Source organism: Lithobates pipiens, unplaced genomic scaffold (genome assembly GCF_037356315.1).
Source record: "Lithobates pipiens isolate NorthernLeopardFrog02 unplaced genomic scaffold, aLitPip1_a1.2 Scaffold_22, whole genome shotgun sequence".
Classification (NCBI taxonomy): Eukaryota; Metazoa; Chordata; class Amphibia; order Anura; family Ranidae; genus Lithobates; species Lithobates pipiens.
Window position 1 is genome coordinate 99,202,801 of NW_027507784.1, and position 22,192 is coordinate 99,224,992.

Here is a 22,192-nt window from a genome sequence, read left to right on the forward strand (position 1 = left end):
GGTAAACATAATGGATGTTGTTTCAATGTAGAAGGTATATTAGGGTTACCTTGTACACTTCACTAAAACCACCTCGACCAAGTAAATGAAGTAATAAATATCTCTCGTTCAATGTAGGGTGATCTTTAAATCTGAAAAAAAAATAAAAATACAAATTAAAATCTAAACATTTAATGTCTTTTTTATTTAAGGCACAGAAAGTGACCATTTCCTTTATTTACAAAATGAACCCTTATTATAGACCCTCTTATAGGAAACCCAGAGCAAGATGGCTCCCCTAACTACCTGCTGTAAATAGTCAAGTTTTGCTGCATCCTATTTTGCCAAACATTTGGAGAAGAGTAGAATAATTTCCCTTGGGGATCAATAAAGTATTCCGATTCTGAACCCACGGCCACTAATCCTGTGTCATTGCTCACTAACTAGGTACATAAAACCAGTAGTATTCACTTTTCCATGGACAAGAACTCGCCCATTTCCTTTTCTTCTTTGTCAAATGTTTACACATCAGCCACTCTGAATTTAAACTCCTGCCGCTTATGTAGTACACATGTGCAGTGGTAAAGAGGGTAGACTTTAATGCCCACACATGTATCCATGGGCGACATAGCTTTCTGTGCTGTGCGCTCACTGCACACTGACTGAGCTGTCAGACATCTCTCGGTCTCTACTAATGATGTGATCGTGAGCCAGTGGGACCAGCTCCTGATCATGTGACCACTGTGATAGTCAGTCATGTGATCTGCCAGTTCTTCCCACCCCCTGGGCATAAAGTCCATGTTAAAGGGATGCTGGGTGAGAAGGGAATGAAGCGCAAACTTTTTATTATATTTTATCTTGAATGCAGTAGCAAATAGATAGAACCTCTATTTTTGTGGCTGCCTTTGCCTTCATTGGGCAGATTTCCTCCCACTTCCTATCCCTGGGACAGCTAGTGAATAGAAATTTCTCTAACAGGGACAAGAGCAAAGACATTTTACATGCAGCAGAGTGGGGGGGGGGGGAAAGGTCACAATCCCCGTAAAGGGTGTTATTGCCTCGTTATTATTCGTCCCTTCCTATTCTGGCGAAACGGATTATCTTCATTTCTTGTTTTAGTGCCACAGGGACAAAAACTGTAGGAAAATCTCCCCAGTAGAGTCATAGTTCGTAATAAAACCTGAAACATGACAGAAAACACTCCTTCACATTTATTAGAAAAAAAAAATACTTATATGTGGAGCTGGATTTTAAATTCAGAGATTCTAGTATAGTCCAATCATATAAAGTCAATCTTGAGAAAACATTAGATATTATCAAACGGTAACGTTTTTTTCCCTCATGACAGGCTGCAATCCACTTTATAAATAAGTATGATAGCATGACCTGCAAATGTACGCCTATAGAAAGATGACATAAGACATATCATTCAGAGATTGCATTGTGTGTCCAAACACTCTCTATGGTTAGCGACCCTTCAAAAATGTATCCAAAGCCAAAACGTTTTGTTTTCTATTTAATAAAGTATAGCAGACGGTTAAAACCAATGTCTTTTTTTTTTTGCCATGTGCTTCTAGTTAGAGAGATTTCTCTTTACTTCCTGACCTGTAGACTCAACAGGAAGTGTGAAAATGTCTTTCCAGTGTGGAGAACAAATGATTATTGTGACAAAACTCCTAGAACACTGATTGGGAGATAAGGTTTCTCCAGCAAGCTAGTCCCCTGTACAGAGAAGATATTCAGGACTTCTCCCCAGCTTGACAGGCTGGCATCCGTCATATTTTCCAGAATGATGGAAAGGAAGAATTTTCTTGACTCCAGTTCTGGATTTGTGACCCTCAATGCCAAGGTAAGCCTAGTTTTGCAGGTCAGGCATACAGTATGGGTCCAGAGACTGCACTCTCCAGTCCCAAGCAGTCAGAATGTCGAGTTGCAACAGTCTGGGGTGAAACTGGGCATATGGAATTACATAACGCGCAGTACCAACAACCAGGAGGTAGTGCTGGCGGGCGCAGTAGGGCCTCATGGGCAGAAAACCAGTACAATGGAGAAAAAAAAAAAAAAAAATTATATATATATATATATATATATATATATATATATATATATATATATATATATATATATATATATATATATATATATATACACATATACATATATATACATATATATATATATATATATATATATATATATATTGTATTGCAACACACTCTCCAGATGTTCCTGAGATATGTACACTTAAAGTGATTGTAAAGCTACTTTTTTTATTTTTCAAAATGGTAAACATGTCATACTTAACTTCACTGTGCAGTTCGTTTTGCAGAGTGGCCCCGATTCTTGACTTCTGGGGTCCCTCGGTGGCTCCTCCCTGCATCGTATACCCCCCTAGGAGAAGCGCTCACCTGGGGGGGGGGTTACCTTGCGGGCGTGCTCCCGAGTCTAGCATTCGGCATTCATAGACGCCGAATGTAGGACTTGCCCCCTGCTTCATTGGATTTGATTGACAGCAGTGGGAGCCAATGGATGTGCTGCTATCAATCGATCCAATCAAGAGCCGAGAACCCTGGGCAAAGGAAGAGTGCGTCTCTGCTGAGGAAAATTACAGGGCTTAGGTGAGAAAAATGGGGGTATGGTCACTAGAAGTTTTTTCACCTCAATGCATCCTAAAAAACACAAGGGTTTACAACCCCTTTAAGCCAGCACATCCAGGCTCCCGTCAAAAAAAAAAAAAAAAAAAAAAGAAGAGCAGAAGCCCCGACTTACGATGGTCTCCGGGAAGGTGTTACCCAGGATGAGCGAACTACAGCCCTGGACCTGCAGAGCAGTGTTTCAACCATTTTCCAGTCAGGGCAACCTTGAAAAGTATTTACAATCTCAGGCCACCCCGTTAAGGCTTGGTTCACATTACCGCTTGTCGAGAATGCATGCAAAATCAGGTGGCTTCCCAACATGCAGACAAACGCACTACTCTTCAGCAGAAGCACAGGGGTGGCATTAATTCTTACTGGTACAACCATGCATTAGCAAAATGCAGTGCGCTTTTAGTATGGTGTAATAATAATAATAATAAAAAAAAAAAACTATACAAATGATCACTTTTCTTACCAAAATTTTGACTGAGGTACCTATGTAAATATTTACAATATCATTAAATACTGGTGGGCCTTGAGAACAGTATTGAGAAACATCAAGAGCACATCCAGCAGGCAGGAGCTGGCATAGGCATAATGCTGGAGGAAAATAAATGTGAGTAAGCAATAAAATTTACCCTAGGTGACTGAGGTGACTAGGTTCCATGCCCTCCCCCAAAATCAACTAGGGTATGGCCACCAATGCACAATAAATATAAGCATTATCAAACAATCCATTCAAAATCATCCACAAGTGTAAACCACTGTTTTATGTCTAAGCTCCTTTAAAGTATTTGTGTTATTTTTTGTGATCATAAGCAAGTCCTGTCATTACAGTGGCAAGTTCTGTGTGCCCAGCTGAAGCCCAATCCAAAAGTTTTGCTGTTCACACTAAATTACAAATGCCTAGCTATGAGGGGAGGCAACTATACAAAAATTGAAATTTTCACTTACTGCGAGTTGTCCTCGTTGTTAATTCGTTTCAGTTCTCGTATGTGCAGATTTCGAACCCTTTCCAAACGTTCAAGTTCTGCCTGGATCTCTGCTTCCTCCTACATTGAGAGTAAATATAATATGATACACATGACTATATATGATCATGGAGGACAGATGTCAAACTAAGGCTTTAGGTTGTGGATGTGCCAGTACAAAAAGCATTTCTGTTGGCCTAAACAGCAAACCAAAGAGAAGGGGACGCAATGAAGTTAAAGGCAAGCAAAAACACAAATATACAGCGCTATTCATCTTACTTCCCTGGTTATGCACCAAGTACATGTTTCATTTAATCACTTCAGCCCCGGAAGGATTTACCCCCTTAATGACCAGGCCATTTTTTTGCGATACAGCACTGCTTTAGCTGACAACTGCGTGGTTGTGCGACGCTGTATCCAAATAAAATTGGTGCATTTTTTTCCCCCAATATTTTTTTTATTTTTGCTATAAAACATACCCAATAAAAAAAAAAAAAAAAAAAAAAACACGTCTTCACCAATTTAAGCTAATTTGTATTCTGCTACATATTTTTGGTAAAAAAAAAAATAAAATAAAAACACCAATAAGCTAAAATGATTGGTTTTCACAAAAGTTATAGTGTCTACAAAATAGGGGATAGATTTATAGCATTTTTTTGCATAGCAGAAAGACAGGATCTCGGTCTCATACCCTGACAGAATGGAGATCTGCCTTGTTTACTTTGGTAGATCTGCGTTCTGTCTCTGCAGAGAACGACAACGGGTGGCCATCGAGTTTGGCGGACCCGCTGATTGGCCAGAGGGGGAACCAATCTGTGTCTGCCCACAGAAAGACATGAAAGATCCCGACGTACACCTATGGCAGTCAGCAAGCAGTTAAACTCGAACAGGAAAATATCGTGTTTTCAAGGTGCACAGACTGAGTTTAATGTTTACAGTGCCTTGAAAAAGTATTCATACCCCATCGAAATGTTCCACATTTTGTCATGTTACAACAAAAAACGTAAATGTAGTTTATTGGGGTTTTAGGTGATAGACCAACACAAAGTGGCACATAATTGTGAAGTGGAAGGAAAATGATAAATGGTTTTCAAATTTTTTTACAAATAAATATCTGAAAAGTGTGGTGTGATTGTTTATTCAGCCCCCTTTACTCTCATACCCCTAACTAAAATAGAGTGGAACCAATTGCATTCAGAAGTCATGCAATTAGGAAATAGGGTCCACCTGTGTGTAATTTCATCGCAGTATAAATACAACTGTTCTGTGAAAGCCTTAGAGGTTTGTTAGAGAACCTTAGTAAACAAACAGCATCATGAAGGTCAAGGAACACACCAGACAGTTCAGGCATAAAGTTGTGGTGAAGTTTAAAGCAGGGTTAGGTTATGAAAAAATATCCCAAGCTTTGAACATCTCAGAGCACTGTTCAATCCATCATCCAAAAATGGAAAGAGTATGGCACAACTGCAAACCTACCAAGACATGGCTGGCATTAATCAGAGAAGCAGCCAAGCGGCCCATGGTAACTCTGGAGAAGCTGCAGAGAGCCACAGCTCAGATGGGAAAATCTGCCCACAGGACAACAATTAGTTGTTCACTCCACAAATCTGGCCTTTATGGAAGTGTGGCAAGAAAGCCATTGTTGAAGGAAAGCCATAAGAAGTCCCGTTTGCAGTTTGCAAGAAGCCATGTGGGGGGCACAGCAAACGTGGAAGAAGGTGCTCTGATCAGATAAGACCAAAATTTTACTTTTTGGCCCAAAAGCAAAATCGCCATGTGTGGTGGAAAACTAAACACTGCACATCACCCTGAACACACCATGCCCACCGTGAAACATGATGGTGGCAGCATCATGTTGTGGGGATGCTTTTCTTCAGCAAAGACAGGGAAGCTGGTCAGAATTGATGAGAAAATGGATGGAGCCAAATACAAGGCAATATAAGAAAAAAAACCTGTTAAGAGTCTGCAAAAGACTGGGGCGGATGTTCACCTTCCAGCAGGAAAACGACATTAAACATACAGCCAGAGCTACAATAGAATGGTTTAGATAAAAGCATATTCATGTGTTAGAATGGCCCAGTCAAAGTCCAGACCTAAATCCAATAGAGAATCCGTGGAAAGACTTAAAATTGCTGTTCAGACGCTCTCCATCCAATCTGACAGAACTTGAGCTATTTTGCAAAGAATAATGGGCAGAAATGTCACTCTATAGATGTGCAAAGCTGGTAGAGACATCCCCCAAAAAGACAATTGCAACGAAAGGTGGTTCTGCAAAGTATTGACTCAGTGGGACTGAAAAGAAACGCACGCCACACTTTCCAGATATTTATTTGTAACAAAATTTGAAAACTATTTATCATTTTCCTTATACTTCACAATTATGTGCCACTTTGTGTTGGTCTATCACATTAAATCCCAATAAAATAGCTTTACGTTTTTGGTTGTAACATGACAAAATGTGGAAAATTTCGATGGGGTATGAATACTTTTTCAAGGCACTGCACCTTCCCCTACAGCCCATTCGGAATTTCAAAAAAACTACCCTTGCATTGGGACCCTCCTGAAATACAAGGGTTATAATACTAGGAAATAAGGAAAACTAATAATACTTACCTTAAGACTTGGTCCAGCAGTCTCCCTTCATCCGTGTAACTGGTCTCTTGAGAACATTCTATGAACTGCCGTGGTTGCACAATGACATCACCATGTACAGTGCAGAGCCAACAGTCCTGCATTGAACATGAGGAAGGCAAGGGGCTGCGCAGAAGCCTGAGCGACAAGCAAGGAAAGTATTACTATTCCCAATACTAATCCCCTAGTTACTGAGCATATAATTCCCGTAGTTGGTCTCTTAAGTTTGGGAAAATATGTGTATGTGTAATATATATATATATATATATATATATATATATATATATATATATATATATATATATTTTTTTTTTTTGTTATTGTATTAAATTCTATAACAAATATTCAGTATAAGCAACCATTTCAATACAGTGCCAAGACCCCAGAGCATGTCAATCTGGAATCCACAGTGTTAAATCTGGCTCACTTTAATCCAGTTGAGTTCAGGGAATCCATTATACAGTTCAAGCCTTGAAGCCTGTCCCGATTTCCAGTGTGCACATTTTATAACGGAAAACTGAGCTTGGCAAGGAACATTTATTTCCCCAAAAGATTAGTTAACCAGCTCTATTGTTGTCTAAAAGGAACACAGCTTCCTCAGGTACCCAAATCAATTCTGCCATTGACTGAAATGTATACGAGTTGAGCACAGATGACAATGTGCTACAGACAGCAGCAGGAAGCTAAATCAGCAGCCATTGTTCCCCATGCTGCAGTGGAGAACAGCTGAAACATAACCTGAATACCATTTTTGGTGTTTGTTTACTCAATGAATGCAGCAAATTCCCTAGAACAGAATCAACTCTACTACCAGGAGAAGATTTTTTTCTTTTTTTAAATGGAAGTAGAAAAAAATCTGCAGCTAGAGAACATGGAAAATTCCTAGCGATACACATACCTTTTTCAAATGCCCGAGTCGAAGTTTAAAAATCTCTTCCTGCTCGTGGTATTCAGCTAACGTTAACCTGAGCAAGCAATAAGCAAGATTACAGTAAGAACATACAGCAGACTGTATTGCAATGAAGCACAGGAAATATGTCCATTCCACACATACTTTAAAGATTATATAATATTTGAAAAGATATCTGGGAAACAAAGATCTATGAAAGGTATAAAATGACTTCCTTGGCAACACTTCCACTGCCAGCCCAAGGGAGGATGAAAAGTGGTTTAAAGGGGGTTTTGCTTTATTTAAAAACTAAAGCCATGACCAAGTACCTTACATGTAATACCACAGAAGGATTGACCTACCACAATTGGGCTCATGAGACCAAGCAGCCTTCACTCACGATTGCAACCATTCTAATGCTATATAACAAACTTCAGATACATTCACATGGTTGTTTTAGAGTATAGTCTCATACACACTATCAGTTTTTCTTCTGAGTTTTTCCTTCAGATTTACTAAAACCATATAATATGAGGTCAAACCTTAGGAGTGTCAACTTGTATGCTATCAGGCAGGCCCTTTTACTACATGGTTTTGGTAAACCTGCAAAAACTCAGCAGAAAAACTGATAGTGTGTATGGGGCTTAACTGCATTTTTTTGTGCCACCCTCAAAATACAGATATGTTTATGCAGAACCTTCTGATTTGGCTGAATGGTGCAGGTCTGATGCACAGGCTCATTTTAAATGTGTGGGGGCTGCCATTGCAGGCCTACTGAAAGTGCTAAAGGCCTGGCTATGCGCCTTTAGCATGATTCAGTCACAGAACAAGCATGCTGTCAATGAGTGTCAGAGCTGCTGATCTCTATACTTATTCCACATCAAAGACTCAGACAAAATTAAAGATAAAGAATCAGAAAGATAGCCAGGGAAATTTAGGCTTGCACAAGATAGAAGTGTACACCAGGCTTTTACTAAGTATTTGCAATGTTTTCAGCCATCTTCAAGCAGTCTCAGCCTCAGTTTGGGAAATTTAAGTCAGCCATAGACTAATTGGATCTCAGCCCGATCAGCAAGGACTGGCTGAGAGTCACACCATATATAGGCAGGCCGATTGTACCAAAGTTGATCGTTAGATCCACTTGGGTACAACCAGCCTGTCGAATTTTACATGCAATTATTGCTAGCAGCGTTTATAGCTACTAACAGTAATCACTGTGTTCTCCCGGCAGGGGTGGCTTCCCCGCCGGGAGAACACAATGGCTCTACGAGAGTGTTGATGGGGGAAATCGAGCGATTTTCTCTTTCTCGCAACCTGCAGTTTTAGGAAAGAAAATCAGTCTATGGCCAGCTTTAAACACATCTCTTAATTGGAGTGCTGGTTTTAAACAAGCCACTAGCAGGCTTCAGTAAGCTTCCACACTACATAAAGCTTGTTTAAAACCTTATGAAGGCTGCTGGAAGCTTGTTTAAAGTGACAGCCACCACTCTTCTTGAAAGATCTGCATTTAACCTCTGTAAACCGAAACTGAAGTTTACTAAAAAGGCTTTAACAAAGCAGTTAAGCTTGTTTAAAGCTGTGCAAATGATTTTTAAATGCTTGTTGTACAGTATGGACCATCACATATCGTAGCTTGTCTGTACAAGGCCTTATTCCAGACTGTTTGTATGTGTCCATACTGTGAGGGTCATATTCTAAAAACCATTTACAGCCTGTGAAATGAAGCAGTGGGTATATCGCTGTAGGAAAACAGTGCTGGATAGGCTGAACATTTCCAACACACCAAGTTCACTTTTACTTGCCTTCCCCATATGTCTCCACCCTTAACAATAAGAGCATAGTGTGACACTCCTGCCATCTGTATTCCTCAGGAATCAGTATATTGCACATTAAGGTAGCACGCTACCATCATTTGGCTTTGCAATGGCCACATTGCAAAATGCACAACTGTGCAGATACAGAAAGCCAGTATGTGGACCAACTTGCAAGTAACCTTCCAATTTAGAACAGAATTTGAGATAAGAGGTGACCTTTAAATGTCAAGTTTGTTTAACCTTTCCTTCAGGGCATTATGTAGTTCAGAGATTCCTCAACCTATGCAGATTAAATGCATGGTACTTTATCTTTCATCCCAGAGGTGCAATTAAGGACATTTTGGACATTCGTTTATAATTTACCACAAGTATCCGTGTTTGTGGCAAGTTAAATATTCAATGTTAGTGCATCGTAAATGGATATTTTACACAAAAGACAATGCAAGTCCCATTCTGCAGGGATTCTTAACCAGGTACATTTATACCCCTTGGTGGCATGGGAAGCAAAAATCAGTAGTATGGAACTACACCTATGATTAAAAATAAAAATTGAAATAGGTTTCTTGGCATTACGGAACCTGAAATCAAAGTGTAGAAATGGATTTAAGATTTCAGATAACATTAGTTTTAACTGTACCTTGATTCCATGTGTTGATTGTACAAAAACAGCTAACGTCTCAATAGTTGTAGCTAGTTTGTGTGTTTTTAAATAAATAGAATATCCTTTTAGCTGTTCTGTTCTTAGCCATCTTTAAAGTAAAACCAAGCTTTTGACATCTTTAGAAGTTATACTGGTACCTATGTTGCTCAAAGTCAGGACACAGCAGACAACCCACCAAAGGTCTGTTTATGATAAAAACATTAAGAACCCCTGTATTAATGTAAAAGGTAACAAGGAACAGAAACTTACAATTGGGGTAAAGTAGGTTTTAAAAAAGGGTCATTCTCTGCCCCATTTACAGCTTTATTTTTCCTCTGCTTTGGTTCAGAGATGGCGGACGGGGTCTGAGCGTTGTTGGTAGTAGGAGGTTTTCGCTTCGCCAGTAGTTTTCTTTGTCGTTCAATATCTTCTCTCTGCTGATTCACCCATTCCTGCTGCCTGCAAAACAGCCGCAGACAGACACATATACTTGAATAAATAATATGCTGAGAATACTTTAATATAAATATGCAGAAGACATGGTTTCCAAGCAACAAACTCAGGCATTGTTTGTTCATTTTTCTGCAGGACTGTCAATCACTGTGTGCAATTCAGCCACCTAACAAACGTGTGGGCAACAACTGGCAGGTGGAAGATTTCCTTTTTTTTTTTTTTAAAGTAGGTGTTCATTTATTTTTTAGTGCAGCAGTTCATCTAAACATGCAAGTTGTGATCAAAAGGCTTATGCCTTCCCAAACAGGAGGGTGAGAGCAGCCGAACATCTCCAGTATCAGCTTATCTTAAAAGAAACCTATAATTGAAAAAATAAGGGAGCTGCCATTGCCGACTTCCTAAGAATCCTAGTTGTAAGGCTGTCACTGGTCTGGCTAACAATATGTTCTGAATAACTGACCCAGAAATGGCAAGGAGTTTTCAGAGTCAGATGTCAGAACTCATAAGCTGTGTACTTGCTTTCAGGTTAGCGCCTCAGAAAATAATGAAACCACTGAAACTGCATAAAAGCCAAGCAACTAGCATTTTTTTTTTTTTTACAAAGGAGCAACTCTGCTTCCTTACCTTTCCTCCACCAGCCTTCTGATTGGACAACAAGCGAGCAGCAGTACATTAAAGTTATGTCTGGGATCTCACCAACAAGCGTATTCAGTGTTGACAAAACTGTGCAGAGCTACAGAACCTTAACTGGCTAATGCCTCGTACACACAATTCGTGGAATTTTGTTTGAAGGTTGTTGGCTCCAATTTATCTTGCATACATATGGCCACACAAATGTTGGCCAACAATCACGAATGTAGTAACATACAAGACGTACAGAGAGCAGACAAAAAGGAAGTTCAATAGTCATGTGATAGCATTACGAAAGCTAGTTTTATAAGACCGAGCGCTTCTGGCTCGTACTTGATTCCGAGCATGCGTGGAGTTTTGTGCCAAGGACTTGTGTACACACACACACACACGGAAAGTCCGACAATAACATTTTGTTGGCGGAAAATTTGAGAACCTGCTAGCAAACATTTGTTGGCGGAAAGTCAGACAGCAAATGTTCGATGGAGCATACACACGGTCAGACTTCCGCCAACAAGCTCACATCCAACATTTCCCATCGGAAAATCTGATTGTGTGTACGCGGCATTAGAGTGCAGAGGGCTACAGAAGGCTGACATTAAGTCAAATTTAGGTACTTATGCTAGCTTTAGGTTTGAATTAATTGGCCATTATATTGTCGGAGTGTACGCCTTGCAATAACCCTTTGGCTAGCCTAAAGTGAAACTGCACTTTGTCCATGCAAGGTAAAGCAACAGATTCACTTGAATGCAGACCTTTACAAACACATATACTTATTTTCCTACAAATGGGCAAAGCAGGTTTTCTTAACATTTGACCTCCATAGAGATTTAGAAGACACACCAATGCAACGCTTTATTCCCCAATACATCTTTAAAAATGTGCGGGTGTCTATATATACACACACACACACACACACACATACTAGAGCCGCACGATTCTGGCTAAAATAAGAATCACAATTTTTTTGCTTAGAATAAAGATTGCGATTCTCGTGGCGCAACAAAAAAAAAAAAAATTGTGCCATTTTTTACCTTTCGGGGGAGGGGGGGGGGTTTAAGTCATTAAAGTGTAATTTTTTCAACCAAAAAAAAAAATAATAAAAGTTGTATTTGAAAGACCGCTGTGCAAATACAGTGTGTGACATGAAATATTGCAAAAATACAGCCATTTATTTAGGGTCTCTACTAAAAAAAAAAAAATATATATATATACATACACACACACACACACACACATACATACATACATACATACATACATACACACACACACACACACACACACACACACACACACACAGTTTGGGGGCTCCAAGCTATTTTCTAGCAAAAAATAATGACTTTAACTTGTAAGCAACAAGTGTCAGAAAAAGGTTTAGAACTTCCGCTTTAAGCACTCCCTGCCCCCTTACATGCCACATTTGGCCCCTCCCTCTCTGCAATCTTCCAGGTCTTGTCACAGGTCCCAGAAAATTGCATGGACACTAGGAGAGAGCAGTGCGCGCCCAAGCTGTCACAGCTGGGTGCCCACAGTTATGATGGAGCCGCAGGGAGGAGCGAGGCCTTGGGCGGCCGCATCGATGGACCATGAAACAGGCGAGTGTGCATTTATTAAATGTCAGCATATTTTTTGTAGCTGCGGACTTTTAATAAATTTACAAAACAGTGGAACTGTGCTTTAAGTGGTTAAAATAACCTAATTTACAGAAGTTCATCCCTTTGATCTATGAACAAAATGTTACAATGTATCTCTAACTCCACATTGAGATAAACTTGGCAGGCTGCCTGGATTTTTTATCAGCTGTCAGTAGCGAGCAGAGAACTCTGCACTTGTTACATAGAATCAGGAAAATTCTGTTTTAAGATCAGGAGGGGGTAGAATCGCGATTTTGATTCTTTAATGATTAATTGTGCAGCTCTAATACATACTATATTACCAAAAGCATTAGGACTCCTGCCTTTAAATACACATGAACTTTATTGGCATCCCAGTCTTAGTCCGTAGAGTTCAGTATTGAGTTGGCCCACCATTTGCAGCTATAACAGGTTCAGCTCATCTGGGAAGGCTGTCCACAAGGTTTAGGAGTGTGTCTATGAGTAGGTTTGACCATTCTTCCTGGAGTGCACTTGTGAGGTCAGGCACTGATTTTGGATGAGAAGGCCTGGCTTGCAGTCTCTGCTCTAAATCCAAAGGTGTTCTATCGGGTTGAGGTCAGGACCCTGTACAGGCCCAGGCAAGTTCTTCCACCCCAAACTCGCTCATCTATGTCTTTATGGACCTTGCTTTTTGCACTGGTGTGCAGTCATGTTGGAACAGGAAGGGGACATCCCCAAACTGTTCCCACAAAGTTGGGAGCATGAAATGTCCAAAATGTCTTGGTATGCTGAGGCCTTAAAGGGGTTGTAAAGGTCCATATTTTTTTTCACCTTAATGCATTGGCTCCCACTGCTGTCAATTGATATGACATGAGCGCCAGGGGCAGGGCCGAGTCCAGCATAACAAAATATAAAACGGATTTGTATATATTTTTTTTTAAATCTGACTTTCATTTTTTTAACAAAAAATAAAAACTTACAGGTGATTAAATACCACCAAAAGAAAGCTCTATTTGTGGGGAAAAAAAAAGTATAAAAATCATTTGGGTACAGTGTTGTATGACCGCACAATTGTCAAAGAGTGACAGCGCTAAAAGCTGAAAATTGGTCTGGGCAGGAGGGGGGTTTAGGTGCCCAGTAAGCAAGTGGTTAAAGAAGTGGGCAGGACTAGGTGTGGTCAGGTGCTACAAGCTTATTAAATCAGCAGTGAAAATGCAGATAGCCACGCTTCTGGAAAACAAATTTCATCCCATTCCACAGCCTACATGAAATTCAACTCTGCTTTAAGGCTTCATGCACACTGGGCGTTTTTGAAGCTACTGCTAGAGGCTTCAGGCATTTTTTTTTTTTTTTTTTAGTGCCTCCAAACTGCCCTGCATGTTATGAATGAATGAATGAATGAATGAAATACTTGTATAGCGCACAATGCGAACTGAATTGCCTCTAGGCGATGTCTGACCATGCACACATAGGCTATAGCAGCGTATTGTGGCAGGACAGTTTGAAGACTGAAAAAAAAAAAACCCCCTCTGCCAGGGCATCCTGGAATAGCAACGTTTTGGCTGGAAAAAAAAAAAAAAAAAACGCTTGACACACTTAAACATGCCTAAACGCTAGGCGTGTTTATCGTTTGAGTGTTCATTTATTTAAATGGCCAGAATTAATTTATTCTGACCAATTAAATCAATGAATACCCAAACGCTTGACGCATGTAAACATGGTACATTCTTTTACAAGCGTCAGGCATTTTTTTTTTTTGGTCCAAACTGCTACTGGCTTCTAGGGGAGCAGAACATCAGTGTCCGTGTGCATGAGGCCTTCGAAGCAGTGCAGAATTGTGGCCACGCCATCACATGAAGCTGCCATAGATGGTAAGAGAAAACTATATGCAGATGAACTTAAGAACCACAGCACATATTTTTTATTCAGAGGTCATAATTCTAATTTAAGGTCAAGGGGGTCAAGCCCACCCAAACTTGCTCAATCTGGTTATGGATGAATCCTGGTGGGTTGAATCAACATGTTACAGGCAGAATGCCTAGCTCTGCCACCCTTGCCAATAATTCTCTCCTCCACTGCAGCAGGAGAAGCCTCAAAGCTCACACAGTAATCTCTGCATTGTAACATGAGAATCGGACAGTAACAGATTTCATAGACCCACCAGCTCCCTCAGGCATGCATGCACATTTAAGGAAACACAACTGGATAACAGAAGGCATTTAAAAGAAGAAAGTAATAAAACAAATGTGGTAAACAGAATTACTTGGACTATTCTCCTTACAATACCCAGATAACTTGAACATGACCGCCTCAGAAGACCTGATGAGTTTTCCATGAATGTAAAAAATGCAGGATTGCTGAAGCTCTCTAACTTTTGTATTATTTATGCCACGTTGAATATGTCTGTGCTCGGAGCTCTAGACAGGCCCCGTAAACTTTCCTTGGCTGATCTGCCAGTAGAACACAATGACATCACTTGGCTCCTGAGTGACAATTCTAAAAACTGAAAAACAAGAGACTAACTTGACAAGATTCTGAAAAGCGAATCCATCTGTCCACTGTTCCGTAAAGGAGGCCCCATGTCGGACAGTCGTGAAGTGTCCTAGCCGCAATCTGTCCTGCATGCTCTTCTCTCTGCTCGCCAATTTCTCCTGAGTGCTCTGAAGACATTGAAAGAAAAAAAAATTATCCTGGATGGTCACATAGAAAACTTTAAATCGCAAAAGTGTGGAATCATAAATATTTGACTATACTTTGAGTACTACTGAGAAACAAAGAGAAGCAAGGATGGAACATGAGCAAATATTTCTAATCGGAAGTGCTGCAGATGCGTTCCCACTGTATCAGCCTCCATGCCAGCTGGAGGTCTAATATCACACCAACCTCAGTGTCTCTAGTATCAGCTTCCATGTCACAAGACCCTCAGAGCCCCTGTATTGACCTCCATGCTAGTTAAAGGTCCTGATGTCATGTAGACCTCAGATGCTCTGCATTAGCCTCCGCACCAGCTAAAGGCCCGGGTATCACGCTCAATGCCAGCTATAGGCACTAATGTCACAGTAACCTCAGTGGCTCTGTATCGGTCCCCTGATCCCCTGATGAAGTCACGTGACCGTGACGAACACTAGTCGGGACGCTACCGGAAGTGACGCAATCGAGCTCGAGGCTCGTTTATACACCATACAAAAACTCTATCTGTTTGTGAGTACCAAAGCTGTTTTTATAAATAAATTTCAATACTGTTGAAAAATACTATACTATGGGGCTCCCTTCCTCCTTATCTGTTTAACCCCTTGCATAAAACCGCCGAGGTATACCACCAATTCCCCCCCCACGCTGAAGTACCGCTGAGGGACCACTTACAGAGCCCAATACGGCACAGTAGGCAGGAGACGCCAGGACCCGGGGACACGTGAATAGGACCTCGAGGGATAAGGACCACCAGGAACCCTGAGGATACATATACCATATGCTGTTACCTTACAGCTGTAAGGTAAGGGGACACCCATATTCTGATTACACAGGACCACGTGGGAGATATCCACCATCACCATTATCACTGTTTAAATCTCTACCTTATAGTGCACATATATTTTAAGCACCAGCATTGCAGGCGACTGTCTTGTTACATGCGATTTTGGGCTAATCGCCACTTGTTGTTGCACCAGCTGAATGGACAATTTTAACTAGGATTACTGTTCCATTGTTGTGTTTTTATATTTTTTATAGCTTCAAACACTGTGCACCTTTTTCCTTCTGTTTTGGATTATTCCCAGAGGGTTGTTTCCCTCTCACCAACACTTGGATCGTTTATGCGTTTTTGTTTTGATTCAACAATTTGATTTATTTTCTTTGATTGTATTATTCAATTTAGTGCACTGCACCGATATTTAAGTCTATGGTATAAAGACACCCGCACAGAGTCACTTTGCTTAACCCTCCCTTGGCTTTAACACCATATGCGATTTCTTTAGTCACAAGGCAAGCATTACTTACATCTTTTGCCTTATCTAGCTAATGATTACTTTTGCACACTGTTACACATATACTTTGACTTAGCAGATTTTCTTTTCAGATCTATTTATTGTTCAGCACTAGCACTTTGTATGCGTTTTTCGTCATTTTTAACATATCGCATGGTGATTCACTTTATATATTTTTTATTTCGTCCACTATTTTATGTATAGTACTTTAGTCACTGAAACAAATACAGTAGTAGTTATTTTCACGGACCTTCTTTATATTCAGCACTGCCACTTTATGCAACTCTGCTACCTAAAAAAATCGCATTGGGACCACCAGTCTTATTTATCATTAATTGTTTTTCTTATCCATTTGTCTACCACTCAAAATACTACTACGCATAGGAGTGAGGGTCCCTCACTATATATACATATATATTTTTTATATTTTTTATATACATATATTGTCTTTTCTTTTTCTACGTTCCATTTATTACCTGTAGTGGAGACGATATTACATTTATCTTCTAATCTTTTGAGTACCTATTGAATATATTAAACCTGTTTTAACTAGATTCTTCACCATAGTACCGCGCACCACTACCTTTTTACCTTTTGTCTTCTCCAATTGGGGTTCAAGTACCCCATTTCAGTGTGTGCAGCGGTGCAACAATTAGATTACTCTTTGATTAGGCGCAGGAATATTCTCTTTTATACTTGGCTCTATATCGGTATTCTATGCAAGCTAAATGCCTCAAAAGCACAGCAACCTCAATGTCCATCAGCCTTCATGCCCGTTAGAGGCTCAGACTCCATGCCATTTGGAGACCCCAATATCAAAGCGACCTCAAAGTCTACACTAAGTGCAAAATAGGCTCTATTATCAAGGGAACATATCAAACTACAGATTTTTTTCCCCCCAAAGGTCATGACAGTCAATTTAACATGTATGAAGGTTACCATGCTGACCTGTCCTTTGAGAATCTAAGGCTGGCCATAACACAGTTTGAATCTCAGCCGGTTCAGCAGGAACCGGCTGAGATTCAAACCGCTAATGGGCAGAGGCTGAATGTATCAAGTTGATTGATCAACTTTGGTACAACCAGCGTGCCGGGTTCTCCTGAAATTATTGCTAGCGGCTGCTATAGCCACTAGCGATAATCACTCTCTTCTCCAGCCTGCCCACAATTACTTGGCAGGAGAGATATCCCTGTCAGTACTGTGTTGAAGGGGGGGGGGGGGGGGGCAATCGTGCAAATATTCGTGGTTCGTACCCCGTATTTTGAATAGTAATGAAAATTTATTTTTCAATGAAAGCTACAATATCCTGCTTATTTTCTATGGCAACTTGTGGATGTCAAACTGCTGTAGCAGACTATAATGCTTATCTAGGAAGCTAAAACTGCTAGGGTGCCATACCAGTGTGGGTCATCAATAGCTGCACTAGATTACATGAATAGCTTACTGAAGAGAGGTCAATTTTACTAGCGCCAAAAAATGCAAAAGGTCAAATCAATCAGCAATGGAGATACAGATTTCTTGGAAGAACACACAGACCTTACAAAGAATGCAGCTATTTTTTCTTCCTAGAAAAAAATAATGCCATGGAAAGAGATTCTGTGGCTGTAACAAATTACTGCTGCAGAATAGCTTGTGGAACATGGACTTTAGGGCTTGAACAGATGGGCAAATGCAGCTTGCTTCTAGATACATTCTGCCTGTATCCAAAATCTATTTAAAGTGTATTTCTGGGATAACCCTAACTCCCCCCCCCCCATACGAATACCTATGGTTACTAACCTGTGTAAGAAAGATGTGTATACTTACTTTCAGACCGATCTGGTCATGTGATCCCCTGCGTCAGCCAATGGCGGCTGCAGGGGAGAATTCTCGACAACGGTTGGTCACCCTGGAGTGGTGATGTCACACACAGGCTTCAATGGCCCATCCGTTGTCTTCCCTGTAGGGGCGCTGTCTAATAAAAGGGAGTGGGATCACATGACTGAACCAGAGCAGTGGGAAAATAGGTAAGTATACGAATCTTTCTTACACAGGTTAGTAAGCATAGGTGTAAGGAAGGGGGAGTGGACAGCTTTAAGAGTAGTTAGGGTTATCCCTGGATTCTATTTTAAGGTGCTTCTGAGATCATTTAGGTTACCTACAGGTGCATGTACTAAGCTAAATGAAAATGCTTTGAGGCGCTTTTGCGTTGAATTGTATGGGCATAGAAGCAGTTCTGATGCAAACAGAAGTCCATTGTCCAAAGCAACAAAACATCAACGGACTCAATTGGGAACCCGTCCACTTCTAGATTCAGTGCCATTATGCATGTTATCACTGGAGGCTAATATAGATTTTTGGACTTTCAGCACTTGACTTTGAAAAAAAAAAAAACACATGTCATGAGTTTTTAACAAATAACCAGATTAAAGTATTTGTACTATTTTCTGGAGTTCTTCCGTTTCCTATAGATTAATGCACCTTTTTAAAAAAGCCTGAAAGGCTGGTTATGGCTTATGCTTACCTTTTCAATAAGAAGTTTCTTGCTCATGGAAATACATTTATTTAATCGCTCTTTGTATTTTTCAAGAATTTTTTGCTGTTCGTCTATTTGTCGCCTAAGGTCACAGTTCGTCTGCAAGTGAAACAAATGGAAAAAATAAAATTAAATACATGGTCATAAAAAGGCAATTCGAAAAACGACCAATGTTTTATTATTATATATCTGCAGACTCTTGATATTCAGCCTTTTCATTACAAGAATAGTGAAATACATGGAGAGTATAGGTTTCTTTCTTTAGCAAACTGTTAGCAGCACAAGTGTTTAAAAGGACATATCCATCCAAATCTGATGTTACTATGTGTAAGCTACAACCTCAAAATGATAATGTCACACTTCCCCGATGGGTTAGACAACATTCAGAATTAAACAAAACCAAAGAAATTCCCAGCTCAACTTACCGACCAGCATGCAACCAACCGAACCATCCTAACAGTACGAGTTAAAAACACGGGTTTAGTTTGAACATACATGCGTAAGCTGCGGAGCCCCTTCAAAGCACACCAGTATTATTCACAGTCCTAACTCAAAATTTTGAGAGCCTCCACAATGGAAGCACATGCAATACTAGATAGGCAGAGGGCAAGTGAGCCTTGAGGGAGCCTACCCCCTCCTTACAGAGGAAGTAAACGTCCATCTTTGAATTTTACCTATAAGTAAGCCTATAAAGCGGCTTTATTTTAGTTTGTGTAAATACCTCCTAAATGTGCACCATTTAGGAACTAGTTACTTTAAATGCAGATAGTAAATTGACTGGCGCATGCGCTCTGAAGGAACGGTGTAGTGACGTCATCGCGGCAACGGCCAGTCACAGAGCCGGAGCATGCGAACCGGGAGGAAGACAAGGCATCGCTGGAAGGCTTCGTTTTCAAGTACGTTTCAAATAATGTGCTAGCACATTATGCCTTTGCCTTGCAGGTTTAAAAAAAAAAAAAAAAAAAAAAAAAACGTGCAGCAGTTTACAACCGCTTTAAAAAGGCACAGGAGTGCACTGGACACCCAGCATATAGCAAAATGGCAGCAAAGGAGTCCAGTGCATCCCCTCACCAATATTTCAACAGTACAAATAAATGGCCACTGCCCTCACTTATAACTGGCCTTTGTAGCAAGTAGGGAGTAAGTAAGTTCGCATTGTCCACATGCAGAGCCCGCCAGGAAGTCGGCGCAGCGCTGCGCTAATCCCAGGCGGTGAGACATTTCCCGATCTATGCAGAAGCACATCGGGGCAACGTCTCACTGCCTGAGATTAGCACAGCGCCAACTTCCTGGCAGGCTCTGCACGTGGACCATGTGAATACGCCTGAGCTCATCCTTAGTAGCAAGGAGCACATTAAAAGGCCAACGCATATAAAATAAAAAAAGGAAATGCCCAGCTAAATTTACCGACCAGCTTGCAACCATCTGAATTATCCCGTTTTAACAATCTCCATTAAAAACAGGGGTTTAATATGTGCAAATGTGTGCAAATGTGTGCGGTAATGAGTAAGCACAAAAGTGTGAAATGCATCTACTGATCGGTTGTTGGCTATGTGCATGTCTTCATGCAACTTTTTAATGGTTTTTGAATAAAGAAACACTTTTATCCTTGGATGTGCTGCATTCTTCTCTTTCTTCAAGTACACAGTTGGCTGCTGACCAAGCAGGCAGCCAGGTTTGTCTTGACAGCCCGGGATCTCGCAGGCTGTCTGTCAGCGGTGTGTACTCAATATACTTTTCCTTTAGGCTGGTCGGTAAGTTGAGCTGGCATTTTCTTTGGTTTGGTTTTGTATGCGTTGCCCTTTCATGTGCTCCTTGCTGCAAATGCCATTTGTTTGTAGAATTCAGAATTAACACGTATATATTTTGGTTGGATGGGTGGTTTAAACCAAAGCCCAAACAAATCAAAACAGCTGCCCATCAGTGATTATGGAAGTAAAATTCATAAGAAAGTACTGAAATGATGTTTACCTATATCAGTGTTTCTCAACATTTTTTTCAGTCAAGGCACCATTTAAAAATGATGGAAAAATTTGAGGCACCCTTTAAAAATGGACAGTCTCGAGGCACCCCGTTCTAAACTGTAAAAACCATTCTAATAGTTTTACATAATACAGCAACAGCTATTCTGTAGGACTCCCTACATAAGAGGCGATTTATCCTTCTGAAGAAAATAAATTTAACACAGTTTTCATACAGAAATAGACAACATCCTTCAATATAGTTTCAAACAATGGATATATGGTATACGATCTTATCCGAGATCTAGGTTATAGCCTATCGAGATCGACATTTGTTTTCAACCACAGCGACTGGAAAATAATGACAAAACTTCTTGATCAAAGGAATTTTTAGACCGTGTATGTGGTTTTCGTTCAGAAATTACATTCTTTTTAAAACAGAATGTGAAATGCAAGTGAAATTTTCAAACATTCCTTCATTCAGCGAACATACAAAAATTGATCCGTGTGGCCAGCATAAGGCTCAGTACACACCTACGCAGTTTGCTTTGATCTGTTTCTGCAGTGCTTTTTGCTGTGCGTTTTGATTTTTTAAAACGTGATTTTGCAGCGATTTGCATTTTTTTTTATGCCTTTTTTTGGCCAATTTGTCGTTGGGCATATAAAAAAAACACAAATTGCTGCAAAAGCACACTACATGATTTTCTGCAGATTCTCCATTAAAGTATATTGAACCAAAAAAGCACAGTCTTGCAAGTCCTTGACCCTTTCCAAATATGCAGGGACTGAAAATAAATAAATAAAAAAAAGCATGTGAACGTGTCCCATAGGAAACCATATTAAATTAACTGTTGTGTGTTTCTGCAAAAAACACCAAAAAACACAGGTGTGAACCAGGCCTAAGACTTTTAGTAAAAATAATGGGGTTAAAAAAAAACTAAAATTAACCCTTTAGAGTACAAAGAGAAAATCGCTACTGTAAGGGAAATTAATATTTACAGTAGTGATCATTTGCTCTTTTTATACTATAAAAGGGCTCATTTTAGTTTTTTTAACCACATTATGTTACTGGCCAATTAATTGATTATGAAAACTGTAATCGATTAATTACATAATCGTTTAGTTGTTGATTTTTGATTAGTTGCTTTGGCCCTACTGGCTTCTGTTGAACAGACAGCGATACACATGAACCGAATGTCAGCCAGTTTCTGCTGAACCAGCCGATTTGTGGTCTGTGTATACCAGCTTTTAAACGATGTCTTTTTTTTATCTGTCTGGAGCTTAGCTTTAAGTCCTAATACAAAACTGTAGTGCCTTTTATGGCATATCGCTACCAATTAGTGAGTTGCTGTTCTGCTAGAATATCCTAAGAATTGTAAAATCAGTTAAAAAAATAAAAATAAATAATAAATGTGTGCGCAGTTTCGTTGCTTTGAATAATAAAACATCTGCTGAAGGCTAAGCAGGAAACTAAAATACGTGTCAATTCATT

The 22,192-nt window shown here is 40.0% G+C and overlaps 1 protein-coding gene across 5 annotated transcripts in view; it reads right to left on the reverse strand.

Annotated features, from left to right (window-relative positions):
- TLK1 (tousled like kinase 1) overlaps positions 1-22,192 on the reverse strand; it is a 378,243-nt gene that overhangs the window by 26,860 nt on the left and 329,191 nt on the right. For all 5 annotated transcript variants that reach the window (XM_077447985.1, XM_077447984.1, XM_077447982.1 and 2 more), the window contains 6 exons: positions 18,728-18,838; positions 14,765-14,901; positions 9,831-10,019; positions 7,116-7,182; positions 3,570-3,667; positions 50-131 (listed from right to left, as the gene is read on the reverse strand). In XM_077447985.1, the coding sequence (XP_077304111.1) occupies positions 50-131; positions 3,570-3,667; positions 7,116-7,182; positions 9,831-10,019; positions 14,765-14,901; positions 18,728-18,838 (684 nt within the window). The remainder of the gene's footprint in view (positions 1-49; positions 132-3,569; positions 3,668-7,115; positions 7,183-9,830; positions 10,020-14,764; positions 14,902-18,727; positions 18,839-22,192) is intronic.